At 42.3% G+C, this 24,282-nt stretch overlaps 1 protein-coding gene across 3 annotated transcripts in view; it reads right to left on the bottom strand.

Annotated features, from left to right (window-relative positions):
• nrg1 (neuregulin 1) overlaps nt 1–24,282 on the bottom strand; it is a 170,588-nt gene that overhangs the window by 62,591 nt on the left and 83,715 nt on the right. The window contains exons 1-3 of one of the 3 annotated variants that reach the window (XM_064943465.1): nt 17,843–18,080; nt 7,667–7,844; nt 5,850–5,971 (exon numbers count right to left, since the gene is read on the bottom strand). In XM_064943465.1, the coding sequence (XP_064799537.1) occupies nt 5,850–5,971; nt 7,667–7,844; nt 17,843–17,948 (406 nt within the window). In that variant the 5' untranslated portion in view covers nt 17,949–18,080. Of the gene's footprint in view, nt 1–5,849; nt 5,972–7,666; nt 7,845–17,842; nt 18,081–24,282 lie in introns of those variants that run through there. The other 2 variants (XM_064943462.1, XM_064943466.1) reach the window with 2 other exon arrangements.

Raw genomic sequence — 24,282 nt, 5'->3', positions numbered from 1 at the left:
AAAAATAAAAATCCCTCGCCATATTGAGACATTGTACGAGTAAACTGTTGCTTGGAAGAGTGACAAGGCTTTAGAAACGTTCTATCCAGCACAATGAGAATATAGCAGGCCTGGATAACACATTGTGTGACATGACACACGAATATTGTTTCACGTTAGAAATGTCAAGTGAAATGCATGAGCTGGCGTACACCCAAAACAGATAGTAGAGGTGTGAAGAGTAAACTGTAGGCTATACAAATAAGAGTCACACTCTATACACAAGCTCCCCAGTCATTTATTGGGTTTTTCGGCAACCCATTGCCTTCTTCGAACATAAGAAAATGTCTCCATAAGTATTTCAGATTGTTTTATTTTCAAATTAGGCATGAATACACATGGCCGGGCAAAAACTAATGGAAAAAGAGGACCAAAGACGCCCCCATTCTCATCGACGGGGCTGTAGTGGAGCAGGTTGAGAGCTTCAAGTTCCTTGATGTCCACATTATCAAAAAACTATCATGGTCCAAGCACACCAAGACAGTCATGAAGAGAGCACGACAAAACCTATTCCACAATCAGACTGAAAAGATATGGCATGGGTCCTCATCCTCAAAAGGTTCTACAGCTGCACCATCGAGAGCATCCTGACTGGTTGCATCACTGCCTGGTACGGCAACTGCTCGGCTTCCGACCGCAAGACACTAAAGAGGGTAGTGCGTACGGCCCAGTACATCACTGGGGCCAAGCTTCCTGCCACCCGGGACCTCTTTACAAGGCGGTGTCAGAGGCAGAGACTCCAGCCACCCCAGTCATAGACTGTTCTCTCTGCTACCGCACAGCAAGCGGTACTGGAGTGCCAAGTCTAGTTCCAAGAGGCTTCTAAACAGCTTCTACCACCAAGCCATAAGACTCCTGAACATCTAATCCAATGGCTACCTAGACTATTTACATTGTCCCCCCCCCCACACACCTCTTTTACACCGCTGCTACTCTCTGTTGTTATAATCTGTGCATAGTCACTTTAATAACTCTACCTACATGTACATATCACCTCAAATACCTCGACTAACTGGTGCCTCCACACATTGACTCTGTCCCGGTACCCCCTGTATATAGTCTCGCTATATTGTTATTTTACTGCTACTCTTTAATACTTGTTACTTTTATTTCTTATCAATATTTTTTATTTTAAATTGCATTGTTGGTTAGGGGCTCGTAAGTAAGCATTTCACTGTAAGGTCTACTACACCTGTTGTATTCGGTGCATGTGACTAATGCAATTTGATTTGAATGATGTATCTGCCGATACAGGGGAACGATACAGGGGAACACTTCAGGGATCGGTTGAAGCTGTCAGCAGAATCTGTTTAGAGAACATACATCCAGAGAAGAAGAAGAATAGCATCTGATGACAAGGTTCAAATGTCAGATTTATACCTGGGCCCTAAATATGCAAATGGCCAAGGCTAATGATCTCTGTAACAGTTCAATTCTGCTAGCCGAATCCAAGCCGTGAGCCATTCATTTTCCGCCAACTGCAATGTCAGCTCACTCACCACTTTATAACACTGAGCCCATTTTCCCCCTACCCTCGTTCCAACCATCTGTCCAGATTAAGAAGCCGTGTTCATTTAAATCAATATCCATACATTATGTGGAAGTTCAAAACAGCCTTTTTAAGGGCAGTATATATTTTAAGGGCAATTTTGTTTTGAACCCATTCCAAATTTTGATGAGTCAGATGGCACAGTATGGGACCATCACTCCTACCTGAAGTGTGGAAAAAGTCTGAAAAAGAGAGAATATCTCGACAAAACCTAATGTTATGAAGATTTTTGGTGAACAGGACACATTTTATTCAAATATTCAAACTTTTTGAGGAGGAGACCAACATGCTTTTCACATTCTGTGTGACCTTCCAATGCTACGCCGTCTCTGATCAAGCCTCATCAATTTTCTACTACAATAGTCTAATGAGGGTCATTATGTCCCTGGAAACACTGAGAAATTACTTCCTTTAAAAAAGGTAAACAAATTAAAAGCCCCTGCTAACGCAGAGGGTGACCATGGATGAGCTAGTGATGGCCTGAGCTTTCAAGTTGTAAGAAAAGGGCTAGTTAAATGGTGAAACTTGAGGAGAAACTACGCAGATATAAGCACCCAAATCAATGGCGTGTCGAACCCAAGGCCTGTATTATCACTATGAACTAATAGAGGAGAATATATGCCAATGTTTATTAATTGAAGGGAGTTGACACAGAGGACAAAATGGCAGCTCTGGCTGAGATCCAATCCAGGGACTCTAGTCGACTGTCTTTTTAATCTTGTTTAAGACATCACCTGACACTTGTTCTTGCTGTTATTGTGTACCCTTGTAATAAAGGAAACAGTCTGGGATTACCACGGGCGGGCACACACACACACACACACACACACACACACACACACACACACACACACACACACACACACACACACACACACACACACACACACACACACACACACACACACACACACACACACACACACACGGGGTGCATCTGTCTGTGCATGTCAAGGTTATCCACAGTCGATTGTTACCCTTGGGAATCTGGCCACTCTACACCCTCTCAGTAGGCAATTCCATTACCACACTGCACAGTATGGAGATCATCACTCATAGTGCCAAAAATACCCTCGAAAAACAGTAGGACTCCTTGAAACCAGAGAGAACTGGCTCCAAAATTAAAGTGTTCAGGTAACAATACAGTCAAGGTGAGTTAATAATAGTTCATGCAAAACAAAATGTAATGAATAAACACAGTGTACAAAGAGACATTCCTGATGCAACATGAAGTCCTTCCCTTTACCTTGTTTATTTACATACTGTATACAGTTACTGCCTGCACATTGTAGTAGCCACACAGAGCACACTGTAATGATAATTAGTTGCTAACCATGTAACCATGACAATCAAAATGTATCTCATGATAGCTAAATATCAGGCTCTTACCTTAAACCTAAGTAGAGAAGCCAGAGACCAAGTCACACAACCTTGTAGAGCTTAGAGGAACATCGAGACGATTTCAGAGTGGAGTATTTCTATTAGAGTGGAGGTCAATCGCACGTTATGCCCAGAGAATAGAATAACACTGCAAATACACGTTAGTAATATCAAACTGCTCGACCGCAAACGTTAGCCCCCAAAACCTAATTAGCATCAAAATGAGCTAGTTGAAAGCAACCAGCTAATCACTGTAAATAGATGCAGAACGGGCGTACGGAGTAGCAGGGACATGCTGGTTTAGGAAAGGGCCTTGCTAGTGCCGCAACAAAACATGTACTGCGAGAATTTTTAGTACATCCATTCATTTTTCATAGGAAGTCTGTAAAGGAGTTTAAGTCCACATTCCATTAGATCAGGGTTCCTCAGGCCACCACTACCAATCCCTGCCGAATACCTAGTGGGCAAACGTGGTTGAAAATGTCATTACAACCACTTTTTCCCACTGGGTAGGTGGGAATAGAAACGTCTTCAACAGACTTGAAGGTGATTAGGTTAAAATCCTTCACATTACACTGCAAAACTGAGTAATACCCAGCAAAAACTGAAGTATACTAATTATTTCTCTGTTGTACCCTAGCCTGAGAGACTTTATGTGAGAAAGACTGGACAGACCGCTATTTCAGGAGGCCAGACCGCTATTTCAAGAGGCCAGACAGCTATTTCAAGAGGGCAGACCGCTATTTCAAGAGGGCAGACCGCTATTTCAAGAGGGCAGACCGCTATTTCAAGAGGGCAGACCGCTATTTCAAGAGGGCAGACCGCTATTTCAAGAGGGCAGACCGCTATTTCAAGAGGGCAGACCGCTATTTCAAGAGGGCAGACCGCTATTTCAAGAGGACCGCAGACCAGACCGCTATTTCAAGAGGGGGCAGACCGCTATTTCAAGAGGGCAGACCGCTATTTCAAGAGGGCAGACCGCTATTTCAAGAGGGCAGACCGCTATTTCAAGAGGGAAGACCGCTATTTCAAGAGGGCAGACCGTTATTTCAAGAGGGCAGACCGTTATTTCAAGAGGGCAGACCATTATTTCAAGTTGCCATTGTGCGACTAATGAATAGGAAGCAGCAAATGGAGGAGACATTACTAAAAATCACCCCAGGAATTCATCTGCATGCAGAGTTAACCCAATTCACCAGAGTACAGCTAAAGCAGAAACTGTGGCACAGACAAGAACTTGGTTATGTACAACAAGGAGGCCAACAGACAGGAAGCATGTCAAAGCTGATAACCCAGTATGTTCTCATAGATATCAGATGTGCTCATGTGTTTGCTAACCTTAGCCATGCAATCAGATCTGTCTGTGTGTATCAGTAGGCTCAATGTGATTAGAGAATGAGACTTGACAAGATACTGCAGACCAGGCTAATATCATATCACCTGCCAATGCCAGCAACAGAATACAAAAGACACACAATGAGTGACTGATTCATTCTCCCAGCTGTCCACATTGAACAGGGCTAACTAGCTGTGATTAGCATAGATGGCTTCCAGGGGCTGCAACCGCTGGTCTCTGCTGGGCTAACTCCTCAGTCAAGCGGTGGCTGACATGGCTCTTTTCTCTCCATTGGCAGCCGTTCAGAGAGGTACTACTGGCTAATTGAAAGAAGTGATTAAGTGGCTGCTTTAAACTGGCCCGCATACTGATCACTCTTGCAATGTCGCAAAATGGTGTGTGAGAGGAGAGGATCAGACTCGGAGGCATCGAGCATTTACCTGTCTGCGATATTAACGGCCCCGGGATTTTTTCCTCTATCAGTCAGAAGTTGATTAACGTCAGTGTTTTTTGGCAACACTGGCAAACCGGCGGGGCGAGAAAAGGCACATAAGGAGTAGTTGCTCTAGCGCAGAACAGACTGTACGCGCTTTGGGCAAGTTACACCATCACCGTTTATACCTGTATTTCCACATCTTGTGACGACTTAAAATGTTATAACATGCTGCAATATGTATACCACAACTTGTAAAACGTGTTTTACAATCAAACTCTTAAAATGTGCAGACTTACCTGTGGTGTTGAATCTGTGAACAGCTTACAATAAAGGCCCTTTTAGCCTGGATTGGTAAGGGTTGTGTCATGGAAAATGGTCTGTTGTATCTGTGAACAGCTTACAATAAAGGCCCTTTTAGCCTGGATTGGTAAGGGTTGTGTCATGGAAAATGGTCTGTTGTATCTGTGAACAGCTTACAATAAAGGCCCTTTTAGCCTGGATTGGTAAGGGTTGTGTCATGGAAAATGGTCTGTTGTACCACTAAGCTGAAACGGCAGGTTAGAAATGACAGCCGCCCCCTATTGACTAAAATGCCAGTGAGGAGCATGTACGACCACAAGGTGAAGAGCCCGCTCTCCCTCACAGAATCCCAGTGTCAGGTCAGAACCCTCTGATGTGTGGCTCCGATGCGTGAGGGGGTCCCTAGCCCCCCCACCTAGAGGGTCCCTAGCACCCCCCCACTTAAAGGGCCCCTAGCCCCCCCCCCCCCCACCTAGAGGACCCCTAGCCCCCCCCCCCCCCAGAGGGCCCCTAGCTTCCCCACTTAAAGGACCTCTAGGCCCCCCTTCACCTATAGGACCCCTAGCTTCCCCACCTGAAGGACCCCTAGCCCCCCACCACCTAGAGGACCCCTAGCCCCCCACCTCCTAGAGGACCCTAACCTCCACATCATCTCCAGTCTGACCCTGAGGAGGGAAACCTCAATGCTACTAATTCAGTCACAAATCCCCCATGAATACAACACGCACATTCTCACATACTACCTCTGCAATTAGCTGTCATGAAGCAATCAGGTCAACTTAAGGTTAAACATTTATGAATGGTCTTACCGCGGAGGAGCGTCACGTTGCCGACGGTGCTGGTTTTTCCCAGGTTGTTGATGGCTTCGCATGTGTAGGAGCCAGCGTGTGCATCAGTGGTTTTCTTGAAGTGGAGCTCAGAGACTTTCCCTCTGTAGGAGACAGACACATTTGGGATGAAACATGTTTCAATGAGCATGACCAGAGTATTCCATCTACTGTATATACAGTACATAGAGGCCTGAGCACGACACTTAAAACAGATGATCTGAAACCATTTCTGGGTTCAATGTGTTGATACTGGGGAACTATGGAGTTATTCTCCATTTAGTATTAACGCTGGGTCTTGTTAATTCCAAATGAAAAATGACACTATTTAGGATTCAATGGACTTGACCAGGGTCTGTATTCTTAAAAGCATCTCAGAGTAGAAGTGATTATGTGATTACGATTATGAGGACAGATGGGACCTGATCCTAGATCAGCACTCCTACTCTGAGAGGCTTTATGAATATGGGCCCTTTTGTGATGGAATTCTATGAGTCTCATCTTCTAAACAAGTATATGACACAACAGTGGTCGGTCTGATCACCGACAACGACAAGACAGCCTATAGGGGGGAGGTCAGAGACCTGGCCGTGTGGTGCCAGGACAACACCCTCTCCCTCAATATGATCAAGACAGAGGAGATGCTTGTGGACTACAGGAAAAAGAGGACCGAGCACGCCCCCATTCTCATCAATGGGGCTGCAGTGGAGTGAGAACTTCAAGTTCCTTGGTGTCCACATCACCAACAAACTAACATGGTCCAAGCACACCAAGACAGTCGTGAAGAGGGCACGAAAAAACATATTCCCCCTCAGGAGACTGAAAATATTTGTCATGGGTCCTCAGATCCTCAAAAGGTTCTACAGCTGCACCATCGGGAGTTTCCTGACTGGTTGCATCACTGCCTGGTATGGCAACTGCTCGGCCTCCGACCACAAGGCACTACAGAGGGTAGTGCGAACGGCCCAGTATATCATTGGGACCAAGCTGCATGGCCTCCAGGACTTCTATACCAGGCGGTGTAAGAGGAAGGCCTTAAAAATTGTCAAAGACTCCAGCCACCCTAGTCATAGACTGTTCTCTCTGCTACCGCACGGCAAGCGGCATCGGAGCGCCAAGTCTATGTCCAAGAGGCTTCTAAATAGCTTCTAACCCTAGCCATAAAACTCCTGAACACCTAATCTAATGGTTACCCAGACTATTTGCATTGCCCCCCCCCCCCCCTCATATACACCACTGCTACTCTCTGTTATCATCTATGCATCGATCACTTTAATAACTCTACCTACATGTAAATATTACCTCAACTAACCGGTGCCTCAGCACATTGACTCTGTATTGGTACCCCCCCCTGTATATAGTCTCGCTATTGTTATTTTACTGCTGCTCTTTCATTACTTGTTACTTTTATTTATTATTCTTATTTGTATTTTTTTTAACTGCATTGTCAGTTAGGGGCTCATAAGTAAGAATTTCACTGTAAGGTGTATTGTATTCGGCACATGTGACTAATACAATTTGATATGGCAGAGAGGTGATGGGGCAGATGTCGAGCCCCCGTCAGATACCACCAGAGGCGTGCTGGAGACTAGAGGTGGCTGTGGGTGTAAATAACGCCACCTCAGCGAGAACCAAAAGCTACCAAGTCATGAATCTTTCCTCGCTGCAACTGTCAGCCAGATTTTGCATATGTCACAAATAAACAGCTTCTAATCAGATACATTAGTATTGTAATACACAAGTATTATAAACTTATTAAGAACTCAAAACTTATAACGGATTTACGAGGAGGTACTTACTCTTTCTTTCTTTTTAACTTGGTGCCTTTGAGTTTGTTCTTGATGTTGGCTAAATCGACCCCCTCCTTGTACCACTTGAATTTGGGGGATGGGTTCCCCGCTCCGAGCTCGCACTTCAAGAATGTCTTCATCCCCTCCACGACCTCCACACTCTTCATCTCCTTCAGCTTGGGCTCAGCTGCAACACAGAACCAGGTCAACAGTCACACAACAGCAGTTAGTACAGCAGGTCGAAACAGGTTCACTTCCTGTCTGAGTGAGGCAGAATAGGTAGCACCGTTCTCCTTCAAAAAGTTTTTTTTAAACATTACAAAAAACAGGTTCACTTCACTAACGACACCATTGTATCAGTGGAAAAAATGTAAGAAAGATTTTCAAAATAGCAAAAATATACACATTGATGGGCAGGCTACCGTTGGATTTCACTTGTTATTGTCATTGGAGGGGTGTAGTAACCTCCCTGGGTAGCTGGGGGGGGGGGCACCTATAAAAACCCATTTAGGCTCAAGAGCACGCCCAGAGGCAAACATTCTGTACAACCACTTTAATCCTCAAGCAAAAATTTGATTGCTGTACAAATGGTGATTACTGAAAATTAGGCCTAGTCAATGTGCAGTACGAGGCATCACTTGTTAGTAGGATATTTAGAAATCAATGTTTAGGCCTGTCAAGGAAGGAAGGCATTAGTCGATTGTCACAATCCCAAGGTATTCAACAACAGGAGCAGAAGACCACCACTCCATCATGAGGAAGGGAACTAATCTGGAATAACCTGCCAACCCACTGTTCTGTACGCCACCATTCACCAGCAGTATTCATTAATTAACGAAGCAGCAGAAAAATCCCAACAATGCTTACGCAAAGAAAACCATATGAAATGGGACACCAGAACTTGTATCTGAGTAATGGCTCATCAGTGCAGCTGTCGAAAAAAGTAATTACTAAGGAATTAGGCTAATGCAAGGACAGATGACTCGCCACCCAAAGACTGGCAGTTAGTGCATCGACTGACTCAGAAAACTTCCACTCATCTAGGAATTCATAATTCCTTTTTATTATTATTATTATTATTTTATGCAGCATTGTTGAGAATGAACTTGCAAATAAGTATATCATTGCACTATGTGCTAGAGCTCTGCTACATGACCCTGGCTTATCATTATACATTGGGTTAGGGTCAGGTAGGGCCTGTTGTTTCAGCAATAACTACAGTTGAAGTCGGAAGTTTATTAACACTTAAGTCATTAAAACTCATTTTTCAACTACTCCAACCACTCCAACCACTCCAACCACTCCACAAATGTCTTGTTAACAAACTATAGTTTGGCAAGTTGGTTAGGACATCTACTTCGTGCATGACACAAGTCATTTTTCCAACAATTGTCGACAGACAGATTATTTCACTGTATCACAATTCCAGTGGGTCAGAAGTTGACATACGCTATGTTGACTGTGCCTTTAAACAGCTTGGAAAATTCCAGAAAATGAGGTCATGGCTTTAGAAGCTTCTGATAGGCTAATTGACATAATTTGACTCAATTGGAGGTGTACCTGTGGATGTAGTTCAAGGCCGACCTTCAAACTCAGTGCCTCTTTTTCTTGACATCATGGGAAACCCCCCCCCCCCCCCCCCCAAAAAAAAAAAAAAAAAAAAAAAAAAAAAATCAGCCAAGACCTCAGAAAAAAGACCTCCACAAGTCTGGTTCATCCCTGGGAGCAATTTCCAAACGCCTGAATGTACCACATTCATCTGTACAAACAATAAAATGCAAGTATAAACACCATGGGACCACGCAGCCGTCATACCTCTCAGGAAGGAGGTGCGTTCTGACTCCTATAGATTAACGTACTTTGGTGCGGAAAGTGCAAATCAATCCCAGAACAACAGCAAAGGACCTTGTGAAGTTGCTGGAGGAAACAGGTACAAAAGTATCTATATCCACAGTAAAACGAGTCCTATATCGACATAACCTGAAAGGCCGCTCAGCAAGGAAAAAGCCACTGCTCCAAAACCACCATAAAAAAGGCAACTGCACATGGGGACAAAGATGGTACTTTTTAGAGAAATGTCCTCTGGTCTGATGAAATAAAAATAGAACTGTTTGGCCATAATGATCATTGTTATGTTTGGAGGAAAAAGGGGGAGGCTTGCGAGCCGAAGAACACCATCCCAACCGTGAAGCACAGGGGTGGCAGCATCATGTTGTGGGGGTGCTTTGCTGCAGGGGGGGACTGGTGCACTTCACAAAATAGATGGCATCATGAAAATTATGTGGATATATTGAAGCAACAGGAAGTTCAAGCTATAACTTCCTGACTGAAGCTTTTTTCAAATGGGTCTTCCAAATGGACAATGACCCAAACATACTTCCAAAATTGTGGAAAAATGGCTTAAGGACAACAAAGTCAAGGTATTGGAGTGGCCATCACAAAGCCCTGACCTCAATCCTATAGAAAATTGGTGGGCAGAACTGAAAAAGTGTGTGAGCAAGGAGGCCTACAAACCTGACTCAGTTAAACCAGCGCTGTCGGGTGGAATGGGCCAAAATTCACCCAACTTATTGTGGGAAGCTTGTGGAAGGCTACCCAAAACATTTTACCCAAGTTAATAAATTTAAAGGCAATGCTACCAAATACTAATTGAGTGTAGGTAAGCTTCTGACCCACTGGGAATGCGATAAAAGACATTTCACATACTTAAAATGAAGTGGTGATCCTAACTGACCTAAGGGGGATTTTTTACATTTTATTTTTTTAAACTGAGTTTAAATGTATTTGGCTAAGGTGTATGTAAACTTCCGACTTCAACTGTAGGTCAGGGTATCACTAAATTGAACACTAACATTTTGAAGCTGAGCCATTTGCTCATGCTCTGCTGCGCAGTACAGTTATACCTGACTAAGATCATAACATGGTGTCAGAAGTGAGTCAAACTCATCAACCTAGCCAAAAGTTAACATCTTACAAAAATATGTGCATTAATGTAAATTCATTATTAGAGAGCTAAAGTCTCAATCCAAATGCTTGACTGAATATTATCTCCATGGTTACAAACTCCAGGTGTTCTTTGAAGGAACAGATAATTGACACAGGTACGTTACGAGAGCTCTCTGGAGACGCTGGATCCAGACACGCTGCAATCTCTCTGGGCTGGGTTAAACTTAAACCCCATTCATTTCTGGGCAGGTCTGTCATTATTACACAACTGTTGCTCAACCTCAACAGAGCTCACAGCACCTGAACCGGGAAAAGCTTAAAGGGAATCACACAAGGGTTTCCCACCTAAATCAGTGGTGCTCAAAAGGGCATGTGTGTGTTCATTCATGCCCTTTTGTTTGCAAAGGGAAACTCCCTTAGTCAGAGCTGCTATACTTTCACTTCCCTCATGATCATTTTCTGAGAGCAGGAGCCCAACCCAAACCGGAACTTTTCCTTTAAAAGAAAATATTTAAAAGAAATTAGACAGAATTCATTGAGTAATGGAGGAAAAGTAATTCTAGCCTTCGTGCAAAACAAGAAACATGAGCCCTTTCGTGTCAAGGTGTTGACACTAACTTTTTCAACATTCCCAATTGTTGAAAAGCTTAGATAAAAGCTCTGTTCTCACAGATAACCGATAAATGTTTTTTTTTTAAATAACAGTGGACTTTAATATTCTCATGATGTTACGCCTGTGAAAATAGGCAGATATCTAAGGAGACACTGACGAGGAAGAGGCTGACAAAAATACCTGGAATACAGCACATTACTGAAAGAAAATATGACCTCAGACAAAACAATACCATACACGTAGTTGCATGTTTGAGTGCTTCTCGTTTCAGCCTAATCCTCTTAGTGGTGCTTCCTGTGACCAATAGAGGCAGTGTTCTGAGTCATGACTGGACGAGGGAGAAGGGCCCGTAGGCTAACACTTTAGGCTACATTTCTATAACTGTTAGCACACTGTTACAGTCATTTCAGGAGAGTTGATTAATAAGCAACAGTCATACAACTAATAAAATGAACCATAAGAGCTCCCAAGTGGCGCAGCGGTGTAAGGCACTGCATCTCAGTGCAAGAGGCGTATCACAACTGGCCGTGATCAGGCGGGGGGGTTCATTGTAAAAAATGATTTGTTCTTAACTGACTTGCCGAGTTAAATTATACCTTTTATTTATACCTGGTGCGAACATGCACCCTTTGTCCTGATCTTGTCCACACTGTGCAAACATGTTTAGACAGGTGTAGACAATTTAAAAGAAAGTGACACATTGTGATCTGATCGTGAGTTAGAACTAAACAGAACAAGACAATAATTTGTGTAAGGTGTGATATCCCTTGTAAACAGTTTCTATCCAACCAGTGAGGCCAGCAGGCTGGTCTTCTTTCATCTGTATATACTCTAAGTAATTTATTAACTTTGTATTGTCAATTTGATGTCTACTGTATTTAATGACATTGCAACTACATTTCCCCATGAGGACAATAAAGTCAGTAAAGTAAAGCCAGGCACACATTTTGTCTGGATCTGAATCAAGTGTAAACAGACCTGCACAGTCAAATGATTTGAATGATCATTATACCAGCTTCAAATCATTGTCAATTAGCATCATTGACTTATGGCATCATTAATTGATACCCCAAAAATAAATAAATAATATTTTGAAAGAATCTGTCAAATAATTTGCATATAGGGAGGCATTGAGAGCATCCTGATTGGTTGCATCACTGACTGGTACGGCAATTGCTCGGACTCCGACCGCAAGGCACTTCAGAGGGTAGTGCGTACGGCCCAGTACATCACTGGGGCAAAGCTGCCTGCCATCCAGGACCTCTACACCAGGAGGTGTCAGAGGAAGGCCCTAAAAATTGTCAAAGACCCCAGCCACCCCAGTCATAGACTGTTCTCTCTACTAAGGCATGGCAAGCGGTACCGGAGTGCCAAGTCTAGGACAAAAAGGCTTCTTAACAGTTTTTACCCCAAAGCCATTTTTTATTTATTTCACCTTTATTTAACCAAGTAGGCTAGTTGAGAACAAGTTCTCATTTGCAACTGCGACATGGCCAAGATAAAGCATAGCAGTGTGAACAGACAACAGAGTTACACATGGAGTAAACAATTAACAAGTCAATAACACAGTAGAAAAAAAAGAGAGTTCATATACATTGTGTGCAAAAGGCATGAGGAGGTAGGCGAATAATTACAATTTTGCCGATTAACACGAGTGATAAATGATCAGATGATCATGTACAGGTAGAGATATTGGTGTGCAAAAGAGCAGAAAAGTAAATCAATATAAACAGTATGGGGATGAGGTAGGTCAAATTGGGTGGGCTATTTACCGATAGACTATGTACAGCTGCAGCGATCGTATAGCTGCTCAGATAGCAGATGTTTGAAGTTGGTGAGGGAGATAAAAGTCTCCAACTTGAGCGATTTTTGCAATTCGTTCCAGTCACAGGCAGCAGAGAACTGGAACGAAAGGCGGCCAAATGAGGTGTTGGCTTTAGGGATGATCAGTGAGATACACCTGCTGGAGCGCGTGCTACGGGTGGGTGTTGCCATCGTGACCAGTGAACTGAGATAAGGCGGAGCTTTACCTAGCATGGACTTGTAGATGACCTGGAGCCAGTGGGTCTGGCGACGAATATGTAGCGAGGGCCAGCCCACTAGAGCATACAGGTCACAGTGGTGGGTGGTATAAGGTGCTTTAGTAACAAAACGGATGGCACTGTGATAAACTGCATCCAGTTTGCTGAGTAGAGTATTGGAAGCTATTTTGTAGATGACATCGCCGAAGTCGAGGATCGGTAGGACAGTCAGTTTTACTAGGTTAAGTTTGGCGGCGTGAGTGAAGGAGGCTTTGTTGCGGAATAGAAAGCCGACTCTAGATTTGTTTTTCGATTGGAGATGTTTGATATGAGTCTGGAAGGAGAGTTTACAGTCTAGCCAGACACCTAGGTACTTATAGATGTCCACATATTCAAGGTCGGAACCATCCAGGGTGGTGATGCTAGTCGGGCATGCAGGTGCAGGCAGCGATCAGTTGAAAAGCATGCATTTGGTTTTACTAGCGTTTAAGAGCAGTTGGAGGCCACGGAAGGAGAGTTGTATGGCATTGAAGCTAGTTTGGAAGAAAGGTAGAAACTCCTGAACAGGTAGTCATATGGCTACCTGGACTATTTTCATTGTGTGCCCCCCTGAACCAACCCCTCTTTTACGCTGCTGCTACTCTCTGTTTATCATATATGCATAGTCACTTTAACTATACATTATTGTACATACTACCTCAATTGGCCTGACCAACCAGTGCTCCCGCACATTGGCTAACCGGGCTATTTCCATTGTGTCCAGCCACCCACCACCTGCCAACCCCTCTTTACGCTACTGCTACTCTTTGTTCATCATATATGCATAGTCACTTTAACCATATCTACATACTACCTCAATCAGCCTGACTAACCGGTGTCTATGTAGCCTCCCTACTGTATATAGCCTCCCTACTGTATATAGCCTCCCTACTCTATATAGCCTCCCTACTGTATATAGCCTCCCTACTGTATATAGCCTCCCTACTGTATATAGCCTCACTACTGTTATTTTTCACTGTCCTTACTGTTGTTTTATTTGTTCACTTACCTATTGTTCACCTAATACCTGTTTTGCACTGTTGGTTAGAGCCTGTAAGTAAGCATTTCTCTGTAAGGTCTACACCTGTTGTATTCGGCGCACGTGACAAATAAACTTTGATTTGACCAGCTAAACTGGTCACAATGCAGACAGTGGACAAATAAGAGATTTTACATGTTGTACACAAAAAGGCATGAGGCCTGATTTAAACAGAACATTTGTAAGTAAACTGTCCAAATTTAAAAAAATTAAAATAAAAAGAAATACACAAGGTGGGAGTTTTTTTGTGTCTGTAAAATGTATTATGCGAGAAATGTTGTGGTCCTCCCACTACGACTCGTTGTCTGGAAAGCGAGCGGTTTATTGGGCTACAGATTAAATAAGTTGTGAACTTCACAGGGTGGTGAATGGGAAAGGGGATACCTAGTCAGTTGCACAAATGAAATGAGTCTTCCTCATTTAACCCAACCCCTCTGAATCAGAGAGGTGCAGGGGGCTGCCTTAAAATCGACGTCCACATCATTGGCGCCCGGGGAGCAGTTGTTGTTGGGGGTTAACTGCCTTGCTCAAGGGCAGAATGACAGATTTTCCTACCTTGGCGGCTGACGGATTCAAAACAGCGACCTTTTGGTTGCTGGCCCAACGCTCTTAACCACCAGGCAACCTGCATCTCCAAGGTGATCAGCATGATGCCCCTTTCTAATTAATATCGACTTCTTATTCTAGTGACATGATCATGATACTTGGCTGCCATTTTGTCCACAATACTGTCATCATGTAGGCTATACCCACACTATCTGCCAGCTGTTGGCTAGAGCCCGATATGTGCCAGAGACCAGAGTGGGAACACTGGCAACATAACGCACTATTCTGTTGCGAGAAAACCATCAATAGAGTTGAAAATGCAATGGAAACCCATTTATATATATAAAAATTGTATAATTAGGTAGATTGGAATTTAATGCAAAATGTATTTTTATGTGCGCTACGTTATCATGCACAGTTATCAATTTGATGGAAACATCTCTGGTGGGGAATATTGTTGTCATGTAGATGTTTGAATATTCGCATGAAAGTCTGTTGCCAATTACAAGGAAACCTAGCTAGAATGAAAGAGTTTTTTGTGGGAGGAAGATCCGATCATCTGTCCTGTAAAATAAATGTCACAAGAACATCTACGTTCATATTTTTGTCAATGACACATTATAGCACTAAAATATCAGACACGAGCACCAATATATCAGAAATCAGCACCAAGCCAAACAACATGGACAGAGTTCATTAAACAGCCATTTTCCATTCATATTTTGTCTGAAAATTAACCTTGTGGCTACAAAAGTGCATAGAGGGAGCACAACTGCAAGGGGGATAACTTAATTTATGCCCATCTCTTTGTTTGCTCAGGGTTGGGACACCGCTAACTCCGGGCCAGCCTTTTCAGCTGTTTCCCCATGTCATGGAGGAGCTCCCTTTGGGGGAACTCCTCCGCGTTTTTCAAACCACAAATTTACACGGATCAGTCAACATTCCAAGCCATGGTACCCCAGTAAGGGAGGAATTCCATGATCTAATACCGTGTCCCAGACAGGAGTTGAGCGGTCCAGACATCGCCAGGCTTCTTGTACAGCAGACCCAAGACTATTGCGACTGGCCTGGTTACGTCAGAGTTTTCCCCCTCGTTTGATTTAGTTCTCTATCATTTCATTAAAAGATATGGTAGATGTTATGGTCTTCAAAGTAATTCTGGTAGAGAGGAAAGATACCATACAGTAAGATGGTCCCAAACCCCACTGTCATTGTCAATCATTTCAGTTTTTTTCTGTGCAAATTTTTTATTTATTTTTAAAATCAGAAAGTGCTGCATATTTACACCATTTTCAAACAGAAAAGTTTTGTTAGGGATGCGTTTGATATACCGCTGTCAGTAATTATGATGCATCCTTGTTCAGTACAGGAATGAGGTGGCCATTGGACTGCTAAAGGCATCCCTGGATTTTATTGCAGTGCTGAACACATTAGCCAGAATTCTTTCTATGCTGTATTTGGGCAGGAAAAATGTAAAAAGGTGTATTGAATTGAAATGGAACAATGCATTGTCAAAGGCCTCAAGCAAACAATGCTTTGCACTATGCCTCTCTATACCTGTACGTTCAGACTACTGTGCATGTTGATCACAGGACAATAGTTTAGTATACAGTTAGAACATGATTGTTACACAACATTTCTCGTGAAGCTGGTTGAGAGAATGTGCAATGCTGTCATCAAGGCAAAGGATGACTACTTTGAAGAATCTCAAATATAAAATAGATTTTGATTTGTTTAACACTTTTTTGGTTAATACATTATTCCATGTGTGTTATTTCATAGTTTTGAAGTCTTCACTATTATTCTACAATGTAGAAAATAGTACAAATAAAGAAAAACCCCTTGAATGAGTAGGAGTGTCCAAACTTTTGACTGGTGCTGTATATCACAGTGGAATCTGCTTTGACAATGTGCAATATTCACTCTCATATGGCAAAAAAAGTTAGGTCATCTATCAATATGGACACAGATTTTAGTCTGGCGTTTCAAATCCAACGCACTCCATTCAGCATCCTGTCGACAAAAGATCTATGAATCTGTACAAATAAAACTATCAATAGAAGCGGATAAAAGCAGCATAGGTCTGTCTATAACTAAGCTTTGCAAAAACTGACCCAACACCTGTCAAATAGGATGTTCCCCCAAGACCCCCAAATTACTCCACATTTGCCAACAAATGTACACTGCCACAAGCAGGAAACAAAACAATATGGATCAAAGCTGCGTAAGATTATGTGTCAAAGCCAAGATATTTCCACTCCTTTTGTTAGCCATGAAAGTTCACCGTATTAAACAATGATCTGACCTAGATATTGCAATTCTGAGAAATTGAACTCCCAGTGCTGACAGTTAAAGAAAGCCATGGATAGATACCACTTCTTTGCATCAATGATATGCATTTTGACTTGGAACTACAGTTGATCAGGTATATGAGGAATGTAAAATAGGTTGCACCTGTCAAATCACAGGTCTGTGATATAAACGAGTCTTGATGGGCGCCTACTTAACTATTAAAGTTTCCAATACCTACATTGCAATGCCCCCCAAAAAAATCTTTAACTTGATTAAAATCAATGCAATTAAATAATTAACAGAAGTTTTGCTAAAGTTTCACTAAAATTGTGTCACGTGAGCCAAGAAGACAAAACTGGTTATGAAAGGAACAACAATTGTATCCAACTAAACTTACTCTAGTTAAATTTAGTCAAGGAAAATCATTTATATATTCGAATAATGTACAAATGTGTTTCCATTGGACGTAATAGAACAGTTAAAATGTGAGTCATGAACTGGAAGTTCGTAGGCTCGTGGCTTTTGGTTACCGTCAGTCACTCAAACACCTGTAACACTCACCTCGACTACCGACTTCAGAAACACCGGCTTGGAATAGATAACGTTACATAATAGCCATAACTTCCCGTTGGCCTACATTTGCTAATAAATTATTTCGTATTAAGAAATCAAAAGTAATGACAACTTACCTGGTGGAGAGTTGTCCGTTGCTTTCTCCTTTTTATCCTTCTTATTACCTAGACCCTTTTTATTTCCACCTCTCTCCCTTTCTTTCCCTTGTTTCTGGTCAGACATGTCTTGTTCTGTGTAGTAAATCAATTCCTTGAATAAAACTAACGCCGAAGTATTTTCCAAAGTGTCGTCTGCCTGCAGCTCTCCTGTGAGTGTTACTCCAGTCAACTCTGGAATGGATCGTATGCAAGAAAGTTTACATCTACATCTTGGTAACTTGGATGGGAGGAGCATACACAGCCTACACGCTCAGTAACGCCTTAGGATTTACAATGCGCGAGTAAAAAAATTATTTCGGGAAGGAATTCATCTATTTTCCACTCCTACAATTGGTTACATAGTCTGAAGTACACCTGCCATGTGCCAGATGTAAAGCATAACTTGTCATGTTGTTTCCTTTTCAAACATTTGCTTCGTAAGTAGGTCTACCTCTGACAATTAAAACATGTTGGTCATCTGTATATGTTAGCAGAAGGCTATAATATTCTAAATGGATGATTGTGTAATATTGTTCAATTTTCTGACCAATAGCCTAACTTAACCTAAGAGCAAACTACAACTTTCCATTTCATTGGATGTATGACAACCACTGACACTAGCATTATGGCTTATCACACCTCACACAGTGTACATTATACAGACCACACTAGACACTAAACCTAATCACATGAGAGATAGTTCGCTGAACCACCTGCCCTACATTTCACCTCGATTTGACCCACTACAGCCTTAGCAGCTGATAGACGTGAAGTAACCACTTCAAGTTAACAGACCAGACATTGAACTCTGATTGTCTACTCTACACAACTCAAAACCATCATTAATTGGTAACAAATTAATTCCACTTTGACATTATGGGGTATTGTGTGTAGGCTGTAACACAACAAAGTCAAGGGGTGTGAATACTTCCACTGTAGCAGAGTGTCATTCGAAATGGGATGATTTAAGTACATTCTAAAATGTTAAAATGAACTGTGTTGTGCAAGTTGTTGAGTCATAATCCTACTGTATTTTGGCAGGAAGCATTGCAAGTACGGCAAGACAAGGCCTGTTGGAACAATAGTATAAAGATTTATAACTTGTACTTCTTTAGAAAATGTCCTTTATACAACAATTACTTTTGGTAGCAGTAATTCCTTACTTCTACTTGACCTGACATAAAGTCTCCAGACTAACCTTCTGTCATAACTGGTCATGAATATCCAAACAAGCTAGCACTGAAATCCAAACAACTGTACTGAATTACCACTTCAAGCATCTAGAATCTCAGTTACATCCTATTTGGAGGGAACACAATCACGGGCAACTGGTCATCCTATAGCCTCCCCTTACATGCTTTTGGTGCCGACAAGCAGGAGCATGTTGCTGAAAATGCTGCACAGGTCTTCTTTGATCTCTGCTCAGTTTCGCTCAGTGTGGGTGTTGGATGAATGGGTTTGTTTCAATAATAAATGTAGCACTCCCAGGTATGGCTTGCTCGTGTCAATATGGGATGGGAGATTATGCAGGAGAAGGTGAAGGGGATGATTCCCTTTTGAATCTAAACGTACCTCTTCAGTGAGTCAGAGGCAGTGAGTCAGTGGCAGGAAGGGGAAGAGGTACCTGGGTCGTGTTCAGCAGTGAGAAAACTGAAAGGAGGATGAGCTACCTGAACATGTTCAATAAGAACACAGATTTGCATTTTCTGTTGCAAACTGTTTTGCTACAGTGTGCCCTACTGAACATTACCCGGAGTCTAATGAGTCACTTGGTTGTATGGGACTAGTGGACCACAGTGGAGGCCTTGTGGACAGCGACAAGGACCCCACTGCATGTGTCAACAATGAGCCGTGAGAAAACGAACTGCAAGCACCTCAGAGAGGAAGCGAGAGAGAGAGAGAGAGAGAGAGAGAGAGGGAGTAGAGGTGGTGAAGGGGAGAGGTGAACAGAGAGGGGGGGGTGAACTATATGTGACACAACCTGCTGTAATTCAATTGATAACAAAAACGCAAATCCAGGAGAGATTGTGTTGAACGTGACGTTTGAGATGGAAAACATTGGGTATGGGTAAATCAACGTATCAGCATTATTATTAGTAGTGTACTGTTGAGATCATCGACTTGGAAAGATAAATGAACCCATTCATTTTATCAGCAGTTCTAAAAATGTTTTAATAAGCCTGTGGTCTTACTCCCTGTCATTGATAGCATGGTTTTACTATAGCTGTAACACTGACATCTAATGAATTTTACCATGTCCATAAAAAAATTACATCTGAAAAAAGCGAGTATTTGTCAGGCCTATTGTGCTGATGTGGTCCTACCTTTGAACAATTAGACAGCTGTTTGTAGCTGACATTCAACTGTATACGTGTATGAAATAACATAAATGCTAGTTGCTAGTACACTATATATACAAAAGTATGTGGACACCAGTGGAGGTTGCTGCGGGGAGGACGGCTCATAATAATGGCTGGAACGGAGTGAATGGAATGGTATCAAAAACATGGTTCCATTTACTCCATTCCAGCCATTATTATGAGCAGCCTCCACTGGTGGACACCCCTTCAAAGTAGTGGATTCGGCTATTTCAGCCACACCCGTTGCTGGCAGTTGTATAAAATTGAGCACACAGGCATGCAATCTCCATAGACAAACATTGGCAGTAGAATAGCCTTACTGAAGAGCTCAGTGCCACCGTCATAGGATGCCACCTTTCCAACAAGTCAGTTCGGCAAATTTCTGCCCTGCTAAGAGCGGCTGTTATTGTGAGTGCTGAAGCGTGTAGCGTGTAAAAATTGTCTGTCCTCGGTTGCAACACTCTATTGTAAATGCTCGTTGACATTTATGACTTTTAAAGCAGGGGGCGAAAGGTTGCTCAAAATCTGGCAAACTGAGCAGACAAAATACAGTGTGGTGTAGTTAACATAATTTAATAATTGCCTTTGAATAAACAGTCGCTTATGAACTCATAGTGAGCTTATTATCTATGCATGTCAAAGGTTAAATCAAATCAAATCAAAGTTTATTTGTCACGTGCGCCGAATACAACAGGTGTAGACCTTACAGTGAAATGCTTAATTACAGGCTCTAACCAATAGTGCAAAAAATGGTATTAGGTGAACAATAAGTAAGTAAAGAAATAAAAACAACAGTAAAAAGACAGTGAGAAATAACAGTAGCGAGACTAAATACAGTAGCGAGGCTAAATACAGTAGCGAGGCTAAATACAGTAGCGAGGCTAAATACAGTAGCGAGGCTAAATACAGTAGCGAGGCCAAATACAGTAGCGAGGCCAAATACAGTAGCGAGGCTAAATACAGTGGCGAGGCTAAATACAGTATCGAGGCTATAAAAGTAGCGAGGCCAAATACAGACATCGGTTAGTCAGGCTGATTGAGGTAGTATGTACATGTAGATATGGTTAAAGTGACTATGCAGATATGATGAACAGAGAGTAGCAGTAGCGTAAAACAGGGGTTGGCGGGTGGTGGGTGGTGGGACACAATGCAGATAGCCCGGTTAGCCAATGTGCGGGAGCACTGGTTGGTCGGGGCAATTGAGGTAGTATGTACATGAATGTATGGTTAGAGTGACTGTGCATATATGATAAACAGAGAGCAGCAGCTGCGTAAAAGAGGGGTTGGTTGGGGGGAGGCACATAATGCAAATAGTCCGGGTAGCCATTTGATTACCTGTTCAGGAGTCTTATGGCTTGGGGGTAAAAACTGTTGAGAAGCCTTTTTGTCCTAAATGGTTCAATCATCATTCTTTTTATGTGGCATCAAATTCTGGAGGGAGTCCAGGCCTTGAGTCGTGAAGGACTGAGTGAGCTGTTCTTTTCTGTCATCTCCAAAACACGTTGATTGAACGAGCTGCGTACATGGTGGATCTTCCTCACCTACGACGGCTGTTTTGTCCAAACAGTTTATAGTGCTGAGGTCAAGGCACTTAAGTGGACCCCAAATTTCCAAAGTGCCTTTTCTCAGAAATGTTGCCTTTCCGTGTGTGTCGTCAGAGTAAACATGACGCCTACATGCAGAAATCCAATCAAAACAAACGCTACAAATAAGTGTGCCTCAGATTTGATTGATGATTCATTCATTGAGCACAGCATGTGAGGGGTTGTGTCTTACTTCAGGACAGTGAATTCATTCCAACATGTTCCTAGACAGGAATGGTGATTCTGAAGCGATTCTTGAAAAATCTTCTAAATTCAACCTACAGTACGCTGTATAATGAAAAGCTCTGTTGTAAATCTCTTGATTAGCTATTCTTACCTGAAAGGGTTAATCATACTGCATTTTTGTCTGCTCCTTTTTTCTTAGTTGCTAGGAGTGGCTTCTCTCTACTCACTTCTTGTAGCTTGTTTGAACATGAGCAGACAGGTTTCCATCAAAGTATTTCTCTTGATTTCTATCCTGGTTTCTTATGGATGCAGTCGGTGTCACTCCTCTGGGAAGTCATACACAGTCTTATACCACCACACCACATATCTCCACGTATCTCCACGTATCTCCACATATCTCCACATATCTCCACGTGTTCAGTTCACGTGTCTCATTTGAATGTCCACACACTGCACACGCATCTTTGGTGTGTGGACATTCAGAGTTCAGAAGAGGTTAATAATGACATAAATAAATAGCCTGACTGGGGTTGCTTGGGCTTTGTTGATATGAGACTGTATACGGTCTATGCTCTTTATAGTGACGATAATGAGGGATGATCATTGTAATGGATTGCATTATTGCGGTTGAATCAGAAACCCATGTGGAGTGGACATACATTAGATAAACACATTTGGAGGATGCACTTTAGGATGCAACTTGTTTTGGTTGCGACCATAGAAAGACCAACGATTTCAGTGTAACTTGGACTTGGATTCTGTCATTTGTCAGTGCTCTTTCGAACAACACGTGGGAGTTGAAAATCAATAGACTGACTTCACAGGTGTTGTAGTCTAAGTTTTTTACCGCCATAAAAGGCTCTGCCGGCCAAAAAGAACAGCACAAAGACTACTATTAAAGTATCTCATTGTAAATATTATGAGTGTGACGAGGCTAACATTAAACACGGCACTAATGCTTCAGTGAGTTATAACGTTTAGTTAAATGAAAAAGAGCGCACAGCTGAATCATCAAAGACTCCTACTCTTTTTTTGCCGGGATGATCCAGATGTCTCGCGATGATGTGTGTACTTCTTGTCATGAAGTGTTTTCTCGATGCCTGTTCCAGAGGGAAGTTTGTTAGGGTTTATTTAGTAAACACGGTATATCTCGAACAACAAAATATTCCACCACATAAAAGCCCTCGCTGCATATATCCAGCCTAGCATTTTTAATGCACAGTCGCAATGCATATATGTACATACGTGCATGTCCCTAGGCGTCCCGGCCGTAAATATACCTCACGATTGCACAAATAACCCAAAGACAGTCAAGTATAGGTTTTCTGGGGTCCACTTGCAGCTCAGTAGACACACTTGTTTCAATACTGCATTATAAACATTCTCTGTCTCTCTAAAATCTCTTACATACAACAGAGCATACTCACTGTAGTATATGATTCATATCTCATTCATAGCACAATTACATCTAAGTTACAATCTTGCTTGCTGGAGGTTGACCAAATAGTGATGACCAATTTCACTTTTTTCTAAATTTGACGTCAATTTCTTGACGGCAGTTTGTTTTTGCTTAGTTGGAGAGCATCTGTGTCAAGGGTTCCCATATTTCACAGATAATGAAGTAAACAGGGAAACAACAGTCGTGGCAGAGTCAGCGCCTTCCATAGCTATTGAAGTGAATCATCTTGTTTATTAGTATTTTATTACGTCTTCTCAGCTAATGTTAGGAATGTTACTTCATCGTTGCAGCATATCAAACACATTTCAATTCTCAGGCTGTTTAATTCTCGAGCCACATACTGAAACTAGCCAGCATGTTTTGGATGCTCTCTGCAAGGATCCAAACCATGTTCACTATAAGTGTTTCTCAGCCATTTTATACCAGGGGAAAGCTATTGTCTCAGTATAGTTCTAGAGCACAGTTCTGTGGAAAACACTGGAAAACCGTGACAATATCACTGAGTGGACTATCCTTGCTAAATAAAGATATATCCTGGCTAAATAAAGATATGGTTTGTGGAATATATTCTGCATATCATTTCTCTGAGTGGGTGTGAGAGTCTTAAAAAGAGAAGGATTGTCTTTGTGGGAAAATAATGCCCTCATACCTTAATTATTCAAATGCAGCTCTTCATCTACTGTACAATATGTGATCTTGTCCCTAAAAAACGTAAAAGCACCGCTAGTTCATACTGTTCATCACCTTCAGTACTGTAATCTGTGCTAGCCTAGACAGCAGTACTGTAACCTGTGCTAGCCTAGATAGGAGTACTGTAATCTGTGCTAGGCT

Source organism: Oncorhynchus masou, chromosome 28 (genome assembly GCF_036934945.1).
Source record: "Oncorhynchus masou masou isolate Uvic2021 chromosome 28, UVic_Omas_1.1, whole genome shotgun sequence".
Classification (NCBI taxonomy): Eukaryota; Metazoa; Chordata; class Actinopteri; order Salmoniformes; family Salmonidae; genus Oncorhynchus; species Oncorhynchus masou.
This window is presented reverse-complemented; position numbering and strand designations above follow the sequence as displayed.